The sequence below is a fragment of the Arctopsyche grandis genome, chromosome 1, assembly GCF_051622035.1.
Source record: "Arctopsyche grandis isolate Sample6627 chromosome 1, ASM5162203v2, whole genome shotgun sequence".
NCBI lineage: Eukaryota > Metazoa > Arthropoda > Insecta > Trichoptera > Hydropsychidae > Arctopsyche > Arctopsyche grandis.
Window position 1 is genome coordinate 8,504,439 of NC_135355.1, and position 27,156 is coordinate 8,531,594.

General features: G+C 34.1%; 1 protein-coding gene across 1 annotated transcript in view; it reads left to right on the forward strand.

The window, feature by feature from the left end:
- Nucleotides 1-27,156, forward strand: part of LOC143916663 (uncharacterized) — a 102,146-nt gene that overhangs the window by 70,413 nt on the left and 4,577 nt on the right. The window contains exons 7-8 of the mRNA XM_077437866.1: nucleotides 22,731-24,087; nucleotides 24,565-24,698. Of these exons, the coding sequence (XP_077293992.1) occupies nucleotides 22,731-24,087; nucleotides 24,565-24,698 (1,491 nt within the window). The remainder of the gene's footprint in view (nucleotides 1-22,730; nucleotides 24,088-24,564; nucleotides 24,699-27,156) is intronic.

Here is a 27,156-nt window from a genome sequence, read left to right on the forward strand (position 1 = left end):
CCGCGTGGGTTCAAATGGGTTAATATGTAATAGCTGATTTCGGATGGAACGAAAGGTGTTTTCTCGTCGCGTCGGGACAATCTCCCTTGACGTAGATCGGTGCCTATTTTTCTCGTCTAAATTGATCCATTATATATAGCTGAAGTGGTGCTGAAAGTGAAATGTGCTTGCTGTGTGTTCGACTTGACCTTATTTCGCCGGTAATGTTCTCCGCTGAGCTCTCCGGGTCGCACTGAAAGGTTCGTCCATTGGCGTCCGCCTGCGTGCATATATGTATTCTACATATGTGCAAATATGTATTCTATCATAATAATAAACCGAACATACATTTAACGAGGGACGATTAGGATGTGATTTATTGTGCAAATTATATACTTTTGGATAATTTAATTTAATATAAAAATCATAAAAATAATCACAAAAATATAAACGATCGAGTCGTTACAGCGCTGGGGGCGAAAGCCCCGGAGCGTCGGAGGCGCCGGGGGCGAAGGTCCCGGGGTGCTGAAGGCATCGGGGGCGTCGGCGATGCACAAGACGTAATTCGTGCATCAATTTCTTTTCTTTATTCTTTAACTGTATTTTTATTCGAATTTCAATTACTTTTCGAAACCACCCGTTGAAATCAACGGGCCCTAAACTAGTGTTATATATTGAAGAACAAGGTACGTAATGGTAAAATGTAGGTACTGTTTAAGCATAAGCCATACGATCAATAATATTTGAGTAACTATCGAAATTCCACTTTGATAATGATTTGATTTTAATATTTACACAATTAAATGTTTTATCACAAAAATTGATGTCAGTGTTCCATTAACTCCGTTTTCCGGCTATGCGACTGATGCTAAAATTGGACATTTATTTTTCAACGTTGTAGCAATTTTCCTTTATGTTATCAGTTATTGAGTTTCAAACACACACATACATATGTATATATGTACATAGTACTTTATTTGTAACGTTTGAATATTTAAAAATAAATAAAGCAAAATCTTTGTTTTTAAATTTAATTGAAATAAATGTCGTATACTCATACACACACATATATATATATATATATATATATATATATATATATATATATATATATATATATATATATAATTGCATAATATTACATTAAAAATCGATGCAAACGGCGTATTGTAGATTATCTTGACTGGAATTTGAATATTTTCAGTATTAAATGTGGCTATTTCAAACTGATAAATTCACCGGCAACACAGACTAATTAAATTGTTATAAGTGTGATCAGATGGTTGTTTTAATTATAATGGAAACTTTCAAATGGTTCAAACTTTAAATAAATAAATATGATTGCTTAAAAATAAACTGATTTATTATTATGAATTTATTTTAATACATTTATATGAAATTATTCACCTGAGATTTACATGTATTTAATTACTTACGATTCAATCTAGGTTAACGTTTTTAGGAAAAGTAACCAAAAAGTTATCTAACAAGGGTAAATACCGGTATACCGGTAGTAGGAAAAATCATTTACCGTTTACCGGTTTATGAAATTTGACGGAAAATTGCAATCCCTAGTCGAATGTCATAGGTCGAAGAAAGGTTTTATTTTATTCGAGTAAAACCATTATTATTTAGTTCATTATAATTGTTGGACTCCGCCGCTGTACTAGTTAAGTTCCGTATAAGCGTTAGAGATTATGAAGCAATGATAGCGGCTGAAAAGGCGTCTTTAATATTCAAGAATGACCTTGGCCCTTCTTCAAGCGTCTGAATATTGCCTATGGAGTACGTAAGTATGCTAGACATTGTTCTAAATTGCCAGTCACTTGATTTTGTTGTTATCTTAGAATTCCCTTAATATTAGCATCATATTTGGAGAACGAATTTTTTGTATTTTTTTGTGTGCGTTCGACGTGAATACAAAATTTTATTTCGCATGTTTGGAAATAATATGTACATACATATATTATGTTAGCGTTACGGAAAAAATGTGAAGAAGAAATTTAAGATTCCGGTAGATCAAAGTATTTGAGCTTAATTCCCGCGGTTTTCCCGTATTTTCAACTTTCTCCGCGCGGCGGGATTTTACTCTGAGTAAAATTTTCCCGACTGCGATGCTGCGGTTCGTACGTCATTTTTTTGGCAATGGATGTTTTTCAGTTTTTGTGGAACGACAAAAAAAATTTAAGCAAATATTTGCGAATTTTATCCAATCGCGTAAGAGATGTCGTTCTCCGAGGAAAAAAGATCAATCACTCTTCCCGTTCGTCCGTAAAACGATTTTCCGAAACGCTCGGCGCCATATATCTAAAGAGAAAAGTGGAAAATATTTTAAAAAGTAATGGCATGTATTAAGTATACGAAATTATTTTTATCTTTTGCACCAAATATCACCACCCTCGCTGTCGAACATTCTTATCCCAAGCACTTCTCCCTTGACGATAAAATTGATCTTCATTAGTATAATATACATTTATAAAATATGCCATTTTAAAATATTCATCGTTTTTAATTATCTTAAAAACATATTTAGCATTATTTTATATGTATAAGGTAAACGTACGTAGCTCCGTCAGTGACCTACTCCTTGTCACTTGTTTTATTTCACAATCTTTATTAATAATTTTAAAAATTATTTAAAATATCAAATCTTTAATTCCTGTGTTTCATCCCATTTTTCTAACTCAATTACAATAAATATTGGGTTGTCTGATAATAGTACAGATTTTAACCACGTATATCAGTACTCTGAGATCAACACACGTATTTAAAATATCAAAATACATTTAACACTTCAAATTGAGTAAAATACTATAGTTTACATATTTATAGCAATGTTCTAGTAAGACGTTTTCATAAACATCTTACTAGAACATTTTCCAAATTAATGTTCTCCGACGCTAATTTTCCTTAAAATAACTGAGACTGGGACATTTTAAATACATATATGTACAAATATACAAATATAATAAATAAAAAAATGACAATACTATCAAAGAAAGCGACTTATCTTATCAAATTTTCGAGATTTGTACAGATTTCATACACGAAAAGTGTATTTCATCAGAGAACGAAAACATCAACACGTGTATCAGTGGTTGTCTTCAAAGCTGAGAATCTGACAGTAAGCCAGTCCCGGGGCTGTGCAGTGTATCCTGGGAGATAAGACGATGTGCATTATTGAAATGGTACAAGTAAGGTCGAATCGGAAAATACCTTACAAGGGAAAATACCGAAGTCAAAGCTGCTGTACGATACACGATGCAGAAAATGTGAGGCTTGAATCAAATACAAAAACGAATCACTTATTCAACATCTGATAGTATTACATATATTTATTCGTACGAGACCTTTGACGAATATCATCGCAATGTTATTTAATATTTAAAAGAGTTTGTATCAAGCATCGAGCTCGGATTGAAGTATACATTTGTATGTATATTGAGTGAATATTTTATCGGATAACTTTTGGCAACATACCGGGGGGATAGACAAAAGATGTCCTGGTTCTCATTCGTAGACAATGGGACCAGTTTCTGTGTTCGAGTTTGGGTACTGCTAATTTCTCGGGACCCACAAAGCACTGATTAATTATCTGACTAATAGATCTGGCAAATTGGTCGTTTTGCTCTAGTGGTGTGAACGGATCCAGCTCTCGAGTTTATTCTGAGCAAATCCATCTCCTTGACTTATCAGTTCCTAACAGGCGTATCTCGAAAATATGTAGTTAATCGACACATTTATACAAATGTACTTATATTATACATACAATGTTGTTTTTTATTGGACTATTTCTGTGACAAAGCAGCCATGATTTGCCAAAAGTAAAGAAGTAAAGAAAATCATTTTTTTTCAAATATTAATCAATATGATTCGTTAGTTGCGAGGTTTGGATGCAGTTTTATAGTTAAATATATGTATATACATTGATTCATATATTGAATTTTATCTTCCTTAATCGAGATGATTCCACGAAAAATTTCATTATATTTACGTTCCTTCTACTGTCTTCTTCTTGTTAATGCCTTGTCCGCATCCGGACGTTGGCGACCACTTCGTCGATTATTTGAATATATCCGCATCGGTCTTCAGCGGCTCGGAACAGCTCTTCGGCGCTCATATCGGTCCACATGCGCATGTTTCGAAGCCAAGATAACTTTTTCCTGCCAATCCATTTTTTTCCTTCTATTTTCCCCATGGTTATCAAACGGAGAAATTCGTATTTTGGACCCCGTATCATGTGTCCGAGGTACTCCATCTTTCTCCGCTTGATGACAGAAACAAGTTCCCTGCCTCTCCCCATCATGCCGAGGACAGCTTCGTTTGATATCTTTTTGGTCCACGGAATCTTCAGCATACGCTTATAGACCCACATCTCAAAAGCCTCAATGCGGCTGATCATCTTGGTTTCCAGAGTCCACGTCTCACATCCGTGTAGTAATACTGTCCAGACGTAGCTCTTTGCGAATCTCAACCGCGTATGAAGATTGAGATGCTTGTTTGTAAGCGCCGCCTTCATTTTTACAAATGCTGTTCTAGCCATCTCGATGCGGATTCTTAGATCTTCATCTGGGTCCATCTCTTCATTCAGCCAGGTACCCAGGTATTTGAATCTTTTTACTCTTTCTATCACCTCTCCATCCAAGGTTAGATTCCCTGTTTGCATTCTATCTACTATCATAAATTTTGTCTTCTTTAGATTTATGCGCAGACCTCTTCGATTGCTTTCTTGATGTACACGGTCTAGAGATCTTTGCAGGTCTGCTAAATTTTCAGTGACTAGTGCCGTGTCATCAGCATATCTTATATTGGAGATCGTCTCGCCACCCACCTTGATGCCCTCCGCCTCTTGGAGAGCATCATGGAAGATGGATTCGGTGTAGGTGTTAAAAAGAGTAGGTGATAGGATGCATCCTTGCCTGACGCCTCGTTCTATAGGAATCTCATCAGTGAATTGATCATCGACACGTACTACTGCAGTCTGATTCCAATAACTGTCTTCAGTGCATGACAAATGTATTTATAGACCTAAATGAACACAAAACAAAATGTAGTATGTATGTTACGTACAGGTATATAAATTTCAACGGGCACAACACTAGTAATAATATATATAAAAATGGTGTGTCGGTATGTATATTTGTATGTGGCAGAACGTGGGAACAGTATCGAGAGCCAATCACAGTCGAGTATTCAAGACGCCGGGAAGCGGGAAGTGGGGAAGTGGGGGAGGGAGGGTGTAGAGCGTCACTCGCATTTGCGATGTTCCTGGGGGGCCGGGATGAGGAGCGGCGGCCCGGGGGCGCCAGAAACGCCGGGGGGGCGGGGGGGGGGGGCGCCGGGGACGCCGGGGGCGCTAGGGACGCCGGGGCGATTACTGTTTCAGTTCCATTTCCGATTAATTATGACTATACGTATTGTAACTTTATTTTAAATCACGTATCAATTTGTCTCCGAAATCACCCGTTTAAATTTCAACGGGCACAACACTAGTTATATGTATATAATAGTCAACTCTTCTATATCGCGTTGGTTTAGTTAAGCAAAAGGGGGTGAACATATTTTTTTTAATCTTTTATTGATGTAAAAAAAACTAGCGCGTTATAGAAGGGTGGACTTTATTAATTTAATATGTTATAAAATGTATTACGAGCGATGCGATAATGCAAAAGCCCACATTTCCCATTATTTAATTATGATTTAAACGAAGTGATACATATTCATGAAAAATTCAAATCAGTCTCACTTTGAAACCTTATTTGTATGTACAATATAAACAGAGTTAAATTCAAACGTTATATTTAAACCTTTGCGGTTCGGCAACTTTGACTCGCCTAAGTCGATATGATTAATTTAGATATTCTATTACTTATTTTAACTATTTATAAGAATAAATTTTGATGAATCGAGTGATTTTAATATACTATATCAACGGGATGAAAATTCGGATTTATTATTATTGATTGTGGCGAAAGCTTTTTTGAGTGTGAAGTAATGAGTATGTGTACTTTTTTTCGGTATAGTTTATAAAATTTGATGCCAATGAAAACCTTGACTTTTCAATTCGAATAAAATACGCGGAGTGAATTAAACATGAAATAACTGAGAAAAGTGTAATCGAGATGTTACGAATTTTCTCAAGCTGTTTTTGCCGTCGTTAAACACACCTGTTCTTCGCTAATGACCTTCATTCACAATAGTAAAATTTACGTAACATAACGTTCGTTTTCTTTTGTGCCGAAATTGTAATCACTACACAGAGAAAAATGCTATGGAATTACCATTGGATGCAAAAGTTTATAGAGACCTTTTACGTGACGCCACAAAGAAAACGATGAAAAGCGCTTTACGGACGACTAACGAATTTTCACACAAACGAGAAAATGCATAGCTATACTCAATCTGTCTTCAAGAAAAAAAACCCCCATTTGGGACAATCATTTCGTGAAACGCTTTATGTCATATTGGAAAAAAAGTTTTTCCCATCTTTGAGCGTACTTAATTATTTATACAATACATTGAAAAACTTGTGTGATTATACATATGAGTCATTATATTTGAAAGTGGCGGTAGTCCAATTTTCATAGTCGTTAGAAAATTCGTTAGTCGTCCGCGTGCTTACGGTCTATTTAAAAAAAAATACGTGCATAGTTGCACAGAAAATATCTTTCTCATAACGATGATGAATTTTTTTTAAAAATTGGTCTAGTTTCGGAGGAGAAAATAGGAGAATACGAAACCTCGATTTTGTCAATTTAAAATACGTTTTATCTGGTCGAAGCGCAACTGTCGCATTCACTCAATATATATATATTGATATATATTGTCGCATTCACTCAATATATACATCGAAGAAAGGAACGGCAACAAAATTAAGGTTACGGGTGTACAGCCCTCTTAAACGCCAAAAATTATACATACATATTTACGTTTTGTGAGATATTTCTCGAAATGAAGAAAAGTGGAATTATGCCACTTTCAATTATAACGGTTAATAATATTACATTCTAAATTATACATTGTATTATTTGTTATTAGAATTGTTTTGCATTATTGCATACTCAAATCTATACGTATTATATTTAGAAGCCTTACGCACATTTACATACAATACGAATTAATTATTTTTCTTTGATTAAACATGGGTGCAAATAGAAATCTAATTAAGTTTGGCAATACTGCTGCGTCATACGACATACATATGTATATATGTATGTATGTACATATGTATATACATAAAGGGTTGTGTCTTGGTCACACAAAAACACTAATTCAACACGAATCCTACATTTTACACGAAAATGGGTATTCGATCTGTGTATAGGTAACGGTTTTTGGGAATATAATGTGAAGTTATGGTTGTGTGAACCTTTTTCGATGACCCTTTTCAAACCGTATATTTATTTAGTATTACGTTTTTCTTCCATTTTACAGAATAATAACACGCATCCTTCAAGTACCCATTGCAATAGTGGGTCAAGTCGGTGCGGTTTTTTACTTCGCTCACTTTTGTTTTTATTACGATAAACCGGTCATTTATTTAAAGCTTCCGAGGGTAAAATTCCAGCTCAATTAAGTGGCGAGCTTTCGCGTGGTAAAGAATGAGAGGTGGCACACAGGTAATCGGGTGGGATTATGTTTAATTTTGCGCGCTGAAAACAATGGGATTATAATATGAAAGGTTTTTCTGCAATTACTTACGTACATTCAGTTCTGCTTTGATCTTCATATAAATATATCAAACTTTTCTAATTAAACGGAAGGAAAATCTAATCCTACCAACATTTATCAATCAGTGTTCTACAGACAAGCATATGTACATATTTACATAAACTTATTAAATATATAAAAGTTTTTTCAATAGACGGATAAAAATATTTACCCGTATTTTTATCTAATAAATAGATAAAAAAATATTTCAGATGCAGATTTCAAATGCGTCTTACACGATATTTTTGCACCATCGTAATGGTGGAGGATCCATTTACTTACGTATATTGATGACCAAATTAGCAATATGGCAAAGTATGAAAACGATCGGATAAGAGGCAAACTTTTTCCTGAATTGTAATCGTACGTGAAACGTAAAGGAGGTTTGTAAAAATGTTGATTGGCTTGAGATTCGGATATATACATACATATATGTATGTGTTTTTTAAATCGCGCGATTTTTCTATGGTCGGTGTCTCAAAATCTGTCAATTTCCTGTTCAAAATGAATACTGGAATCTAAGTCGGGTTTTTATCTTTCATTTGTAGTACTTTTCAGCTTTCAAATCTCTCTAAGTAGTCGTCCAGTTCAAATCAAAAGTCAAAAGAACGTATTTTCACTTGAGATTTTTTCCCACCGTTAATACTATTTTGTATTGAGTATTTTCTATTGAAACATGTTTATTGGGATAGTGTTCTGGCCACACTATTTTTTGATTCCGTTTAAAAGGGTTAATTGGAAGTGTGCTGAATTTTAAATCGGTAAAATTTCGAGCTAAAAACTCGTACTAGTATTTACTCGTATTTACACGAATCTGAATTGAATTAATAGGGATATTATATTATATACAAAATGCTAAAATGATGCATAAAAATGTTGAAATTGGAAAATATATATATAGTATCTTGCTCGCGCACACGTAAGTGAAGCTGTGCGATAAAAACGTAGAGATTTCCACGACACGCCACTGATTCATACATATGTACAAATAATGCTTAAACATGGGTTTCTAATCGTAATCATCAATAGTCGTCATTTTGACAAAGTGAAAAAATAGTTGCACTATAGGAATTTATAAGAAATTCGATGTACCTATTTGAGATTTTTCCTTTCATTGGATTTGTGTGTGTATACCTACATATACAATATAGTAAGAACCTCATTATATTCACACCAATTACTCATTTTATTCAAAAACTTTTAATCACATTAACTACATACATTCAAATTTCATCCAAATAAAAGAGTCCTTTGATGTATCGTTGTATGTATGTATGTATGTACATTTATTATAATATTTTTTGTATATGCTTATAAGATTGTTTTTTGTATTTGAAACATAAATTAAAATATAAACTACACTAGAACTCACAGCATCCCTATGGTGACGTTCGCGCACATACACATAGTAGGTACTATGCCACTCGGTACTTTGTGGTGCATGCCTTTCAGACACTAACTAACATGTACTCCTTATTATCATTCTGCATGCTCCTTCGAGAGCTTTCTAACCACTATTATTTCAAGTTTCCTTGAAACCCTTTCTGTAACCTCCTTGTATAATGACCGACTTGGTCGCTTATTTAACAATATATTTTTTGACTCCCTGGAATATGAAACTGAATAAATTTATACAGAAAAATTTCCTGCTCTTAATAAGATTCACATACAAAGTTCATATAAAGTTTCAAATTCATAAATATTATAGACTTTTTTCAGATACGTACATATGTACGTATCTGAAATTTTTCCTATGTTAACTTTTCCTATGTTAAATCTACATATGTAGATTTAACATAGGAAAAGGAGTAAGGCAAGGAGACACCATCTTGCCCAAGTTATGCAATGCGGCACTCAAAGAAATATGGAATGTTATATGATTGGCATAACGAGGAAAGACAGGAAACTTAATACGTGGGTGAGAAGTATGACAAGGGATATAGTGAAGAGATTGAAATGACAGTGGGCGCGCAACGTGGCTAGAAGAATGGACGAAAGGTAGACAAAAAAAAAATGCTAGAATGGTACCCGAGAAAATGCAAAAGGTAAAACAAAGATCGCAAAGAAGATGGGTAGACGAAACTAGAAAAACGTGTGGGGTGAGATGGGATGAGAAAACAGAGTTGAGTTGAAGCGTTTTGGAGAGACCTTCATCCAGCAGTGGACTGTGAATAGCTGTTGATTATGATAATGATGATATGTTATAGGTTTTTGTAAAAAAATAAAAGTAATTTTAAAGCTCTATATCGCTTAAACCACGAACCGCCAATGGGTAAGAATTGAGGTAAAACTTGTTAAATAAATTTAAATAATAAATTTAACGCTACTCAACCATAACTGAAACAAAGTGCATAAAATGAACGTTTGGGGTCGAATCTTCTTCTCAGCTTGCGATTTATTTAAAAATCCGAATCCCCTTCCCCTCTGAGCATGTTCTACAAACAGCAATTATACATCGAAAGTAAACACACTGGGGAGTTAAATCGCCAAAAATTCAAAATGCTCGTTCATTCGTTAACCGCGCACTTAAGTATTGCTCGTTTCAAAAGACAAATAATAATTTGTGTTGCTCGTGTTGGGTAAAGTTTCACCGAAAAGTCGAGCGTTACGCTAATACGTTTAGTCGGGAACTTTTGCGTGATTCGAATTAATATTTATTACTGCGCGCTACTGACATACAGTGGTGTGCGGCCAACTCGGGAATGTAACAAAATTTCGCATGCGGAAATAATGGTCAGTTCACGGAGATGGGATAATAATCTCATTATCATGTGACGCAGTGTAATAATAATTTGAAATTTGATCATTTTTCAATCGAATATCTGCAATTTGACAGACATTCCTGCGATGGTTCATTGTTCGGTGTCAGAAGAAAAAGGGAAACGGTTTATAGACGTATTTTTAATGTGCGTATCATACACTCGAGAGGTCGGTGAGTTCGATAACCTTTTTTTGGGTCATAGGACTAAACGTATTTTATTAAGATGACAATTTTATTTGTGTAAACGTAAAAAAATCACCCATATGAGTATATTGCCATATAATAAAGAGTATAGCGTATTTAGAGGGTATTTAAATGATAGATTTATATGTATTCATTATTAAACATATTACAGTTTGGTATACAAATTTTATATCGTCTGTCTTTTAGTGGATTTTTCGTTTCATCGTTTCGACATTATCATACATGATGATGATAATGTTGAAACGATGTTTACACTCTGAAGTCTTAGAATAAGTAGTCTAAGGCAACGTTCTAAAAATATGTACACTGTATATGGGTGAAATTCTAAATTTAACCAAATTTCAGTACGCCGTGTTGTTTTTGGTATTTATTTTCAGTATTTACAAAATCCGTTCCATTGTTCGCAGTTTTCTCTGAACTCAAAAGTCGTAAAATCAAGTTCTCGAACAGATAATGACATATATGAATCATGTACACGCAGAATCTATAAATAACACATACATATTTGGATATTTTCAATGTATCGACTGAAAATCATTTTGAATTTTTACGTTAATACTTGAAATTTGAAATACCCGGATCCGATGGGTTTTGGCGGAGAAATACCCGAATCCGGGTTTTAAGTCATTACCCCGCCGGGTTGAGTCCAGAAACCCTATCTGTGAGGTCCGAATTGTTGGCCACCGCTGATCTAATGACATTTGATTACTTCTAAAAACAGTACCAGGGCGCTGCTGTCTATTGGCCGATTCCGTGCAATGAGCAAATATTTTTTGCCAATACACGTAAAAGGTAATTTCACGGATTCGGCGTAACATATATAAATACATACATACATATGTGGACATACAAGTGGATCACAGCTATGTATGTACATAGATATACAGTGTATCTGCAACAGCCATTTGATAGACCGACCGGTTTGATATGTGGACTTCCGATAATTGAATTCGATTAACTGAAATCGATTATCAACTAGGTCACAAAGCGTACACGTGCAGCAACCCATCTTACACGCGATTTATCCGTAAAAGTTTACCAAATATATCAATTGTTGTGACGGTTAACGCCGTGTCGTTGGACTTCAACGGGTTAAATGCAAGAAGTAAATTCGCTTATTCTCGCCCTCTAGGAGAGGCTTTATAAATTGCCGGCTCCCTACCATAGAATTACTTTATAAATTGAGCCATTTATAGTTTTATTGCTGAATCCATTAGAGACAGGACCTCGCTTAAGCTTTGGACTTAAGCAAGACCGACACTCTTAAAAAACCAGAAGTACTATAGGTATAATGCTTTCACGCTAAAGGTTCCCAAATATGGTTTATAGTAGATATTTTTATAAAAAAATATCTACTGTAATTGTAGGTAAAAACTAATTAACAGTAGGTATATAAAAGCGGAAGGCAGGTTGAAAATTTTTTAAGTTTCAGTTGGAAAATGGTCTCATGAGTTGGTATACCAAACTTATTATCTCTTGATACTCTAACTCAGATTATACATAGATGGGTTTGTCAACTATGCAAATCTACGGTTTAAATTTAAAACAACCAAATTTTACAATTCCGCACCGGCTAGTCAAAGTTTGTTCAAGTGACAAAAATGTTCCTTTGAACGATTGCAATTTTTTTTGCTGTATAAAAATTCACAAAATTCAGATGTGAATTTTTCCGATGTGTCGTTTGTGTGTGTGCGTTTAATGCGAGAATTTAAAGGCTTTGAAAGTCTTACGATGAAGCCTAAGAAGTTTACCCACTTAAAGCTCCGGAATAATTCATCAAAGTTTGTCCATACTTTTCTTTGTCGAAAGAGTTACGGCGTCTGGGAGCTTTTGGTTCCGTTTTCGACGAGCTTTCTATCCTTGTCGTGTTCAATAACAGAGTTTAATATACAATTTAGTATACCTACTACTAGCAGAACTATTTCGGAAGTCTATACTCGAATATATGTATGTACATACATAGGAATACATTGTTTCAATATACATATGTATTATAAAATATGAAATTATACTAGTGTAATGTTTTACTGCATACTGGTTTATCGTGTTTTCGACGGCGCACAAAGGGGCCAAATACCCGATTCTTTGGAATAAATTATTTTATTGAACTTTTAATAAGGAAAGTTTAATCTAGAAGAATATTTATTTATTTAATTATTCATTTATTAAGGCCAGATTATTTTTTCATACTGTCGAATAAGATAAATTAAGTTATAAAAACTTTATTTGAACTTGATTCTAAAAGAAAAATAACAAAAAATATATTTTTTTATAAATTTACTTCATTTTTCTCACTTTTAGTAATGAGTTTTTAAGCATCACTAAAGAAGTATCTTGAAGCATGGTATTCAACTATCAATTTCAATAAATATTGGTACCAAATTGCATTTTTTTATTTAATTTTTTTTTATAAAACAAAGTTTTAATATATATTTTTTTGTAATTTTCTGTGAATCCTACATGTTATCAATATAACGACGTGATGCGTGAAGGTGACGACGTGAAGGATATGATGTAGGGATGTATGTACTATGAGTATAATTGAATAATATGAGGGAATCCTCTAAATTCCACGTTCGGGGAATGTGCTATAATAACTGCTAAACAACAAACCTTTGAGAATATTTTACGATTCTTTTTTTTTTATTTGATTTTTTATTTAGCCTTAGTACATATGTATATAAAATAAATATTCAAACATCTTTGATCGATTCATCTTGCATGAACTTCTATCAGTGAAATGTTTTGTTTGAAACCTCAACAATGAAATGTGGAATTAAGAATATTTTAGATATCCTTAATTCCACATTCCCCGTCACATTTCCCGTTACATTCCCCGTTACATTTATATACAAGAAATATAAAATAGCCACTGTCAATTAGGTTTTTTTTGACATTTATTACGAAAAGTTTCATCTTCCGAATATCTTTTTTTGTAATATTTAAAATCGTTCGCAATGGTTGCTTGGAGCAAAAAGCTTTTTGTCCTGTGCTGAATTACATTGGGTTTCGATCGTTTTCAGAGAATCCATTATTTACGAGGGGCCAGTCGCAGACCCTCAGGCTCCAATCCTGGAGCTGGGGTTGTGTCGCAGCCAGAGGGTTTTCTATAAAAGCCTCCCGGGGAGATAGCGAGACATTTGAGCGCACAGAGGGAAAAAACTTATTTCGAAGGGTAATAAATCATTGTTTCCATTGATCAAGCGGATGCGAACCGAAATATACGATGGAAACTTCAACCGCAAAAAGAACTGTGTAAAATATGTAAAACTATAAAAATACCTCACAAAGAATATATATATATATATATATATATATATATATATATATATATATATATATATATATATATATATATATATATATATATATATATATACATATATGTATATACGCATAATAGCATGAAAAAAACATATTTTTTTGACTTTTAAAATTTGCTAGATAATTAATTATAAGTATTTTAAAGCAATGAAATATCACAATTAATAGGAAAAAATTTGACTATTGATTTTCAATACTCATTTTGAACACAAAACTACTAGGTTTTGATTTACTGACCACAAAAGCCAAAAAATGGAAGTTTTTTTACATTTTTTAAATTGCTTATATCTCATAAACGAGAGCGAACCAACAAAAATCATTTTTTAGTGGGTCAAACTTAGTAAAGATTGATGTCTCGGCTCTGGTAATTTTTTTTGTTGCTCAGTGTTATTTAACAATGAAAATGCCACACTACTGAAACCTTAATCAAACTCTGATACAATCAACTTGGAGTCACAAATATCCAAGTCTGAAATACTTGGAATAAACTCTTTTCAATTGATGACAAACCAGGAATTGAACCCGGCAACCTCTCGGTGGTTGGCATTAACGCAACCACCTTCTATACTTCTGGCTAAATTCGTATTGAAAAATTGTGAAATTTTTAAATTCTAAACATTTATATATGATTCGCATGTACAAATCTGCTAATGAAAATGATTATAAAATGAGTATAAAATAGAATTTGTATAAAAATAGAAATATGTTATCCAATATTATGAATGAAATTCAACACCAGAATGAATATTCAATAAAAATATAATTCAATATCATTTTCGGATTCGGTGGATATTGTCTCATTATTTAAAAACCAAATTAACAAATTTATATGGAATTTATACATATATGTAAAATTTCAATTTTTACTTTTTTTGAGTAGGTACAAATCGCAGTAGTTGTAAATCTATTTATCAATATTCCTGTTTTCATCTTCTGTTAGAACAAAATTGCACATATTCCAATCACCGCTCGATTTGAATATACATACATACATACATATAGCTGATCAGACGGACATCGAGATATTTATATAATGTTACTTTTGGTCGGTTTATAAGATCCATTAAAAATATTGTTTTTCCTTAATATACTATTATCATTTAACTATTTTTTAATTTCTATGTTATATGTATTTTGTCATATACATAAGTATGACATGTGATAAACCGCATATTATTGTTTTCATTACCTTTTCTATTGATATTGTTTTCTTTTATTGTTAATTTTTATATTATTTGATTTATATTATCTTTTATATTTTATGATTTACTTAAATGGGTTTTTACCTGTACAAATAAATAAAGCATAACTTTATTTTCCAATCACGTATCAATTCTTATCCTAACCTAACGAACCTAACCGACCTAACGTCGAAATGTCAACGGGCAAAACACTACATACTACATATTTTTTATTTCATAGAACATGAAAAATCGCCCTCACAGATCACTCCAAATCGACGAGTGCACAGATACAATACAATCAATATACATACATACGTAATCATTTTTATACAATGCGAATTCATACAAACATTCACAGTGACATACATACAATGGAGAAATGTTTGCAGCATTTTATAATCAAATTGGCGGATCTTAAGATGCTGAATAACTTGAAATTAGCAAGAGAGATAGGAAAGGAAATTAAAGGAAATTTCAATTTTACAGGAACCGTTTCAATGAAAAACACAATAATTGGCAAACTCTGATAAGAAACGATCGACTTGAGGTAACAAACCAAGGTCTGGCCAGCAGCGGGACTCTAGTGGGACTCGAACCCGTGACCACTCTGCTCGAAAGCATAATATGCTAACCACTAGTATATGCTGCTGGTTAAATAATAATAATAATTGCCTTTTTATTCGATATACATATATGACGATATATGTGTGTAGAGTGTAGACATAACAAAAATGAATTAATCCGGATTGAATTTATTGTCTGTGTATATATTTTTTAATATTTACAAAATGTCGCTCGTTGCCGAATGTGGCGACAGCTGGAGATATATTGTTCGCCGATTTCTCGCCTCAGTGATGGCCAACTGTGTGCGTATTTGATGCGTGCGCGTACAACGGAAACGCGATATATCGCACATCATATGTATACCAGAGATTGTAGGGGTCTGGAAGGAGGAAGGGGAGGGGGGAAAGGGTGGAATAAACGGGGATGAGGAGATATTTTTTTGTAATGTTATCCCGGCGTTAGAATTATGACAGGATACCGCCGAGCAAGCGGCGGCTCGTGATTAATTAATCTCCGTTTTTAATTAAATTATCGAATTCGTCCACGGAGCCATAACGATGCGATTTTATCGCCTGATAAAAACGTATAACCCTTTATATCTCACTTAATTACAGCTCGGACAACGGGAGGGAGGGATCCACAATCTTTATTACGTCGGTACGTATGTACAATGTACGAGTATGTACATATGTACATATATGTATGTATGTATGTATGAACGAAGCGCGTGCGCGCACTTAAGAGGGTTAACCGCGAAAGTAATGCTAGGTCAAGTGCGAAATTACGAGAAAGTGATTTAATTATTACGTATTTAAATATATTGAAATGCTCTCACGCTTGAAGATAATACGAAATTAAGGCCTGAAGAGAAACTGATTGAAATACTCTTTATCTGCGAGTTTGATTATATTAGGGCGAAAACACACTGAGTGGGACGTGGTAAGTGTTTTTTTAGATGCTTTTAAAAAACGCAGCACCATGTCGGCTGCATATTCATAAGGGCGAAAACACACTGATTTGTATGGGACGTCACGTTTCCCTGGCTTCCCATTGTGCACGTGCAGAATACATTTGATTGGGAGTATGCATATATATGTATGTAGTGTTGTAAGTCGAGAATATTCTCAGAGAATATTCTCCAAAAGATTATTCGCCGAGAATTTTCTTTTTTCTTGGTTATAAAAAATCTCTAGATAGTTTATTAGCTTTTTAGATTATTTTTTAGAATATTTTTGGAACCTAATAGGAGTAATAGGACTTTCAAGAATGTCTGGAATGACATTTTTTTATTCTGACGACACAGAACGTGTAATTTTATTGACTCTGGAAGCAACATTGTACACATTTTATTGCTTTGGTGAATATATTCCAATGAAATTGTTCCAACTTACTGATTTAATCATTCTTTTAAACTTAATTACTGTTATTCATTTCCTCCCTCATCTTTAACGTTCACATGGATTTAACAATTTACTTTCATAGTTTTCGACGAAATTTTTTAAGACGAATTTTGTATGGGTTTGTGTATTTTAATTGTTATTTCACATCAGTGCGTACTTTTAAAACACATTACATAATATGAAATCGTAAATTTATTAAGTTTAGAAACGATAAAAATTGGTAAATAAACAATGCGAGTTACCATTAACACTAAAATATCAGTTGGTTTTTTTTTTGCTTCCAGATCTATAAATAAGTTGCTTTGAGTTTTTCTCGGAAATCGTTAAATTGTTAAAACACAAACTACATAATAGGCGTAACATTTCTGTTGTGTTTCGCCACCTGCTCAAAAGTTACATTTGCTTACCCTCTCTCTGTACATATATGAAATGCAAAATATTAAAAATTATTTTTAATTAATTTTTTGCATTAGTTAATTAATATTATTCGTGTCTTCCTTCGTCTTATTGTTCACATGAATTTATCCATTTTTTTGAAATTAACGGAATATTATAAAAGCCCTCCAGATGCTCTAAAACAGAATATTCTTGAAAATTTTACAACACTATGCATATCCTAATGTGACCGACAAGTTTCTACTACATTTCTTCAAATTTGAGATTCACCGTTATCGATCACTGTCAAGCAAGGATAAATACAAGTATAGAATATCACCGAAAATACTCCTGGGGGTGACATTTGGGACTGTGTACCATGATTCGGTGATTATTCCGCATAAAGTAATCTCGCGCACGTCACTAAAATCTTGATCACGGAACATCTGGAACCTCAAAACTCGAAATATTGTACCAACCGGAACTCGAGTGCCAGATATTCCGTATTCGCGATTTTTGTGGCAACTATTGTCGTGCGCGCGATCGCAATTTGCGCAATAATCCGTTTACCGTTTACCATGTATTTGGGCTAGGGGTGCTTCGTTTTTTTCACATGTTTAAAATTATCTAAAAAAAAAACACGTACCACGTAACACTCAGTGTGTTTTCGCCCCAGTATTGTACAGGTTGCAGTAACTCTCCAGATTTCGCTCAACTAAGGTCTAGGAAAAAGGAATTCGAACTCGAACTTGGAAATCGATACGGGAAATTAAACCCAGAAGCAGACATCGAGGAATTGAACACTGTAATTAGTTCGGTTCTAACCTCAACAGATAAGAAATTAGTTGGACTCAGGAAACAGATTAAGCTAAGCAAAATTTCAGAGGAAACCAAAAATCTAATTAAGCATAAAAGGAAGTTAGATAGGGATAATAATAAGCAAGAATACAATCTAGTAAATAAGGAAATTAAGAAGAGAATAGTCAGGGATGTCAGGGATTTTAACAGCAAGCTAATAGAAAATACCATTAAGAATAACCGTAGCCTGAAAAAGTGCAAACAAGATCTTTTCTTAGGCAAAAACCAAATGATCGCAATCAGATCAGAGAGCGGAGTAATAATTAGGAATAGAGAAGAGATCATAGACAGAGTTTATACGTTCTATGCAAAACTTTACGAGAACAACAACGGTCAATTTCCCGTTCCGGAATCGACACACGGCCAAAGGGTTCCTGCAGTATTGCCTAGCGAAGTAGAGGCCGCGCTAAAAACTGCAAAGAACGGTAAAACCCCAGGGGAAGATAATATTCCCATTGACTTACTAAAATGTGGCGGCCCCCCCCTAATTAATATCTTAGCTAGGCTTTTCAGCAAATGCATCCAGAACCAAGCTATACCAGAAGGATGGAATAACGCAACTATCATTTTAATACACAAAAAAGGCGACAACAGCGATATCAAGAACTACCGACCCATTAGTCTACTTTCAGCGGTCTACAAGCTCTTCACGAAGGTTATTACAGAAAGGCTGAAGAATATCCTCGACGAGAACCAACCTATAGAGCAGGCAGGGTTTAGGGCAAACTTCAGCACAATGGACCACCTCCAAGTAGTTGGCGAACTAATCGAGCGCGCCAACGAATATCAACGGCCATTGTGCCTAGGTTTCGTCGATTATGAGAAAGCCTTCGATACAGTTAGTCATAATGCAGTACTTAACGCTCTAAAAACACAGGGAGTGCCGGAACCCTATGTGGGACTGTTAGCTGCAATATATAAGAATGCCACAGCTTCGGTTAAAATTTTTTCAGGTACAGATAGATTTAGCATAGGAAAAGGAGTAAGACAAGGAGATACAATCTCGCCCAAGTTATTCAATGCAGTGCTTGAGGGAGTTTTCAGGAAATTGGATTGGGATACAGCCGGAGTAAGCATCAATGGTCGCTTTTTGAGTCACCTTCGGTTCGCAGACGATATAGTTTTAGTAGCTCGTGATTCAGCTGACCTACTTATCAGACTAACACAGCTGGACAGGGAAAGTAGAAAAGTAGGATTAAAAATTAACGTAGATAAGACTAAACTAATGTTCAATAGTTATTGCATGCCTGATAGCATCCCCTTAGATGATAAACCAGTAGAAGTAGTAAATAATTATTTATATTTAGGTCAAATAATTGACAAGTCTGGTAGTAAAAATGAAGAGATAGAGAGACGTATGAAATTAGGATGGAGTGCATTTGGACGTATGAATGCTGTTTTTAAATCAAGAGTGCCACTCTGCCTGAAGAAAAGGATCTTTGATCAATGCGTTTTGCCAGTGATGACGTATGGATGTGAAACTTGGACACTGAACGCCAAGATGCAAAATAAAATCCAATGCACTCAAAGAAGTATGGAACGCTGTATGCTTGGCATAACGAGGAAAGACAGGAAGCGGAACACGTGGGTGAGAAATATGACAAGGATAGTGGACATAGTGGATAGAGTGAAGAGATTGAAATGGCAATGGGCGGGTCACGTAGCTAGGAGGATGGACGAAAGGTGGACAAAATAAGTGCTTGAATGGTACCCGAGAGAAGGCAAAAGAGTAAAAGGAAGACCGCAAGGAAGTTGGGTGAACGAAATTAGGAAAATGTGCGGAATGAGATGGATGAGTGTTGCGCAAAACAGAGACGGGTGGAAGCGTGTTGGAGAGGCCTTCATCCAGCAGTGGATTTCGAATGGCTGTAAATGATAATGATGATTGTACATGCGTGACCTCTCAAGCATACGCATTCTGCACGTGCAAGTACACCCAGATTCGATTTTGGGAACAGCCACTGTTTACGGTCACAGCGGGAAGTTGAAGCAAAAAAGGATTTGACGTCCCATACTAATCGATGTGTTTTCGCCCTTATTCATAGCCGATGAACTCCTCATTGGGCTCGCTTGATATTGGAAATACATACACGTCATTAAACAATAATATCAATTGCATATCAAAATATGTATGTATGTATGTATAACAAAACCAATAAATAAAATTGTATCATGTATGTATACATATATTAGGGAGTTCAATTTACTGTAATATCCGTTGATTTTTTAATCCAAAAAATAAAGATTATTTATTATTAATACTAAGATATACAAGTGGCAATGAATTCTTTATTAATTAATATTTTATAAAAGATTATGAAAATATGTATTTTTTTGTTTGTCGTTTAAGAAAATAGCAGCGAAGAAAACATAATTTATATAGTTGTGTTTTTTCAGTTTTTTTTAATTTCATCGAAATGATCATTTCCTTCCTCAAAATTTCTTTATTTTTTTTCTTCTGTGTAAGGTCCCTTTCCCAAACTTAATTCAGTTTTATTTCTTGTATAGAGTATATATTTCACCCTGTTATATTATATTTTGGCGAAAATTTCAGAAAAAATTTAGTAGGTAGTTATTTTTGTTTTTCGTTCTTCGTTATCTTTGTTCTTCGTTATTATGAAATTTATAAATCAATTTGGAAATTCATAAGCAAATAAATATGTATTCAACCAGAATGGTACATTGAAGCAATCTGTTAAGTCATTGTGGCATTAATTTTGTATAAAGTGAAATAATACGATTGTAGCTTTTAAATTTATTGAATTTTACGAATTAGAACCGTGATTTTTATAATAGACACGCAAAATAATGTTAAATCTAATTTGATCAGAACGGATAATTTATATCGCTCGCCTGGTAATGTCTATATAAGTTTGTTATACGATCGATGGAAACCGTAATGTTTTATCTAGTTTTGTTTGATTATCATCAGCTGAAAGTTATTCTCGAATAACGAAACCCGATCCCTTACGACTTCGGCAGTGTTGACTTACGTGTGGATGATATCGACCCATTCCCATCCTGTGACATCAATCAAATTCACTTTAACTTATGTTATATCTATCCCTCGCAAGCTGTTTCGAAATATATCTACATATGTATATACCTACGTATAATATATTATCCTATACATCCATATATACACATGGAGTCCAGTTTCGGTAGCGACTTGGGAAGGACGCGTTTCTCGTTTTTAACCCGAATTTTGTACGAATTTAAATCTTTAACTTAACCAACCACTTGCATACTATACTAACTGCCCCCCAGTGTATTTTTAGAGTATAAATAAACAACAGATCGATTGTTAAAAGTATTTATATACATACAAGTGACTTTGTAAAAGTGATGTTAAAATCGAGTTCGTAAACTATCGTTCATGGACCATATTATACCTGAATCTGTGTTTCTTGCCCTAAAATAACAAAAAAATGACTATAAATTAAATTCTTCAGGGCGAAATACCAAAACTTGCATTCATCAATGGTAACACACAGTAAAAATTTCCATAAATTTTGTACTTAACGCCTCTTATACAAATTACATATTAACGAACTTCGCGTAATAGTACACATGTACTTTGTTTCTCAACTATTATTTAGTTTTTTTGCATATTTAATTAATTCTCGAAGTTTTATACTTTAAATAAAGTATTAAATTTCAAATTACATTTCTTCCTTGTTTTCAAAGAGGCGTTTTTCGATAAAAGGCGATAAATGTCTGAAAAAAGTAGCATATTAATTGTTAAGCTATTATTAACAAAGTAATCCCATTAAGTGGCATGTTATAACTAAAGAGCGGACCCAGAGCGCGGTGTTCATTGTTCACTGTTAAAGGTTTGCCGAACCTTTTTTACAAAACATTTACAATAATGGAACAATAGACGGCGCGCTTCCGGTCCTACCTCTAGTTATAACTCATATGTATGTAAGTGCATATCTAAACCCAGAGAAAGGGTATGGCCTATGTCTCGACTGGGCTCAAATTTCAAACACCATCCATTTATAATTATTGTTTTGTTATTATAATATAATTTTTATATTTCTTTAGTTATTAAGTTTTCATTTTAGTTATTATAATATAATTTTTGTTCTGGCAGAATATAATAATTATACACTAGTTGTTTTATCCGGCTTCGCTCAGTATTTGTAATATAAACAGCTTAAACATGGCGAATCTAATAGTAAATATTCATTTGTTTTTTTATTAAATTTATTTGAATCGAAAAAAATATATATCGAATCATCGTCATAGAAACTTTTTTTGTTTTTGATGTTCCCAACCAAAAATACTTACATAATTATATACATACAAAATTTGTATTAGTACGATTCTATGGTCGATTTTAATAAATGCATTTTTCTATTGTTACAGTGAACTGCACGATCTTATTGAAGACTCTATGGCCGGCAAGCGGACGTCGCAGGATGGTAATGAAAAATTAGAAAAATCTCTTGTATCCTCGTTCGAAATTCTCAATTTAGTGCCTGACTCTGACAAGTCAAAAGAGTCACCCAAAGAAAGCGTCCAGTTCGGGGATCAAGACAAGTTGAAGTGGCGGTCGGTAGGACACATAATCGGCAGGGGCGTGCAACTGGATACAATCGTCTGGCCTGGAGGGGACATTGTTGTATCTGGACTATCAGCGCAAGCCAGGAGCGTCTTTAGAATTGTAACAGCCCTGGCACCACCTTTCGTGATGGAGAGCGAGCTGGATGAAGACGGCCAGTGTCTCAGAGGATTACCCTGTCACCGTGTCCTCACCTCGGACAAAGACAACTTGACTCTAGTCTTCAATGAGATGGATACTCAGGAGAGGATGGAGGAGGAGGCCGAAACAGACGAACACCACCAAGGCTCATTCTTTCCACATCTAAAATACGAGCCTTTTGAAAAGTTAAATCCATTTCAAAACAAATACAAGTACAGGACCAACTGCTGCTACGGACTCACCATGGACCTGCTTGAGAATATCGCTCAAGAGCTGGAGTTCGATTTTCATCTTTACATAGTGAGTGATGGATTGTTCGGAACTCGGAAAATGTCTCGTAAATATACAAGGAATAGAGAGTACAGTACGACTTTCAGAGAAAGTAATGGAGGCAAGCCAGACTATCGGCAAGAGTTTCGCGGCAAGTTTCCGACCATCTCCACGAAGAATTTGCTTAACGATGTTGGAGAGCAGGTCTCAAACGCTGAAGAGGACATGAAGTGGAACGGTTTGGTTGGAGATTTGGTTTCAGGAGCGGCTCACATGTCCTTTGCCGCTTTGAGTGTGTCCAGTGCTCGTTCTGAAGTGATCGACTTCAGCGCGCCGTACTTCTTCAGCGGAGTGTCCTTCCTGGCGGCTCCTCAGCAGAAGTCCGAAATTCCACTTCTGGCCTTCCTCCTTCCCTTTTCTCCGGAGTTGTGGATTGCAATTTTCACATCTTTGAACGTGACCGCCATAGCAGTGGCTATTTACGAGTGGCTCTCGCCGTTTGGGTTGAATCCGTGGGGAAGGCAACGTTCGAAGAACTTCAGCATGTCGAGCGCATTGTGGGTGATGTGGGGTTTGCTCTGCGGCCACTTGGTAGCTTTCAAAGCACCCAAAAGTTGGCCCAACAAGTTTCTCATAAACGTCTGGGGTGGATTTTCCGTTATATTTGTAGCCAGCTATACTGCAAACATCGCAGCTCTCATCGCCGGACTGTTTTTCCACAACGCGGTCGATAACTATCACGATCGAAGTGTAAGTATCTATATACATACATATCTACATATTTAATTTTAAATTAGGTGTATACTTCTATACAGCATGTTTTAAAATATAAACGATCAAGTTTTTGTCAAATTCATCATAAAGTATTGCTGATTATAAAATGCTATTCTTACAAGAGTCTTATATACATATATGTACATACATATCATGCGTTATTGCATAAAAGTGTCGCACAACTTCAGAACGAGGCAAATTAAGAATTGTTCTCTTAGTGTGGTTTTTGCGAGTTTGCGAATAATATTTATAAGTAGAAGCAGGCGTATAAAACTTTTTTTACTTGGAAAAAGTTAAGAAACTTCCCCACTAAACGTCCTTTCCTACGTTTAATAAGCCTTTACATCCACACAAAAACGAACCTTGTTAGTGCTTGAATTGTTCGTACTAAGATTGCAAAATGCGAAATGTGTTGCATTTTACTTACATACATGTTCCCTTTTATGTTTACAGTTATTATCTCAACGTGTAGGAGCACCGAAAGCATCTGCTTCCGAATATTATGTTCAGAGAGCAAACGACCATTTGTGGGATCACATGAAGAGATATGCTCTCGCCGATGTTGAAGATGGCATAAGGCGATTGAGGTTTGTTACAAGCAGAGGCTTGTTGCTAAATTGTTATCTACCGACTTGATTTTTAAAAGCTAGATTTCAGTGGTTGTTATTCCATAATTTTCTACCCTCCCTCCCTCCCACTCACGTAAAAAAATTAAATGTATTAAAGATATACGGAAAAATTGAACCACTATAAAAGGAAAGTACGTGCATTTTAAAGATTTAGGTGTTATACACGATTCTAGAATGCTTTTTGATATGCATGTTGATCAAATCGCTGCGAAGGCATCTAAAGCATTAAAGGTTTTATTATCCGATGCTCTAAGGAATTTAGATCAATTAAAACCATCAAAATTTTATACTGTGCGCTAGTTAGAAGCCATCTTGAGTATGCCAGCCAAATTTGGAACCCTCATTACATTATTTATATTGATCGTATTGAAGCTATTCAAAAACGTTTTCTTAGGTATATATCATTAAAATTGAATATAAAAGAAATGAATTACGAATCCCGATGTCGTAGGCTTCATATCCTTCCCTTGTATTATCGATGCAACGTAGCTGATATAACTTTTCTTTCACGGATACTACGAGGTGACATCGACTGCTCTGCTATCCTAAGTTTTATTTATATGTACCAAATCGGTACCTACGCAAATGGCCCCTTTTGCGTGCTTCCATTGCCTCCACTAATTATCGTCGAAACTCTTATATCGTCAGAGTGTGCAATTTTTACAATGCCTTAGATGTGAATATTGACCTATTTCATGATAGTTCAATTACTATTAGGAACTTATTTGCAAGATTGTTTTTTTTAACCCGTTATTTCTTTTTTTTGTTTTGTTTTTTTTTACCTTAATCCTTTTTGATTAATTTTCTACTGTTATTCACCATAATCTATTATTACTTTCTACTATTATTTACAAATTTGTCACTATTTTCTTTTTGTATTGTTATTTTTTTTCTTTTTTATTGGCCTTCATAGCAAGTTCATTTTTCATTTTTCATTTTTATGCTATTTGAAGAAACTTTTAATTGGCTTATGTTTAACTATTTATTTTATTATCTTGGTTTTAGCTGTAAGTTTCTCTCTGTTTATTAAATAAATAAAAAATAAATTAAGTATTTTCGCCAATATCTTACATGGAAATTTTCAAAATATAATATGAAAAATGTTAATATGAATTATTTTCGATAAAAGAAGTATTACACTATCAAATAAAATGTAAGACGTAAAGCTACAGCAAAATGTGTGTATAAAAATAAATAAAATATACTAACTTCACTGCAACCTAAAAAAGTAAACATTATATTTGAAATTACCATATATCATCTCATACATATATATAATATCGCTATTCTGTCGGTCTATCTGTCTGTCTGTCTGTCTGAGATAACGCTCGCCGTACAATAATAGTCGTTTTGATTCGACATATGTACGTCATAGCTAAACCACTGCCAAAACGTATACGAAGATATAATAACAAAAAAAAACTTCTAGATATACTGATCGCTACTACTGATCCTCTAGGCTGAGATTTTACCGCCATCTATTGAAAATACATTTAATTAATTTTTGTATCGATGTTTTATACTGATTATATTTATTTAGGTAGATAGTTTTTACCATTTTTTTTCATATTAAATAATTAAATATAAATATATTTAAAAGGTATTTGAAAAAAATTCGACCCCGTGTTTGGATTGAACACAGAACCGACACATGTCTTTTAATTTTTTTTTAATTCATAGCTTAATATGCCATGACCCATGTGTTGATATTCCATTGGGTACAACACTAGTTATTCAATAAAGTTATATAGCAATATAAAACAACGTGGAAATTCACCGGCTGTATTATGTCTCCATAGCAATAGTTTAAGCGCCTTTTGTAATCATCTTCTTCAATACACATTTAAAAATATAACACTTTTTTTAACAAAACACTGATACTTATGATTTTTGATATCATTTAGAATTATTTCAAACATTTTTAAAGTTTAAATTCACTTTTCACAAAAAAAAAGTTTAATTGTTTAATTGAAAATATTAAAACAACTATATAATTAAAATTATCATTGAAAATATGCACTTAAATCACTTTGTAACACAATACTCAGCTAATAATCACTAGTAGTCGGTGGGAATGATGATTTATGTGAACAAAATACGCAGATGCTGCATACGAAGTATGGATTCGCAGACGATAGTATTCAATTAAACTATAGTCGACACTCGAATTGTAATTAGTATTCTTGAAATTTTTAAGACTTTTAGATAACATTGAATATTCGCGTACATCTAATATATAATTTGGAAAGAGACTTTGTATGTATGTATGTATGTATATATGTATGCATATATGTATCCTTCGTTCGTCGTCCGTATATCGGTGACGTCATCGAACACGTGATTCGATTTATTTTTTTTTCGATCCATAGGCGCCGATTTGATTTTTTTTAGATTCAATGGATTCACCCCCGCGGGG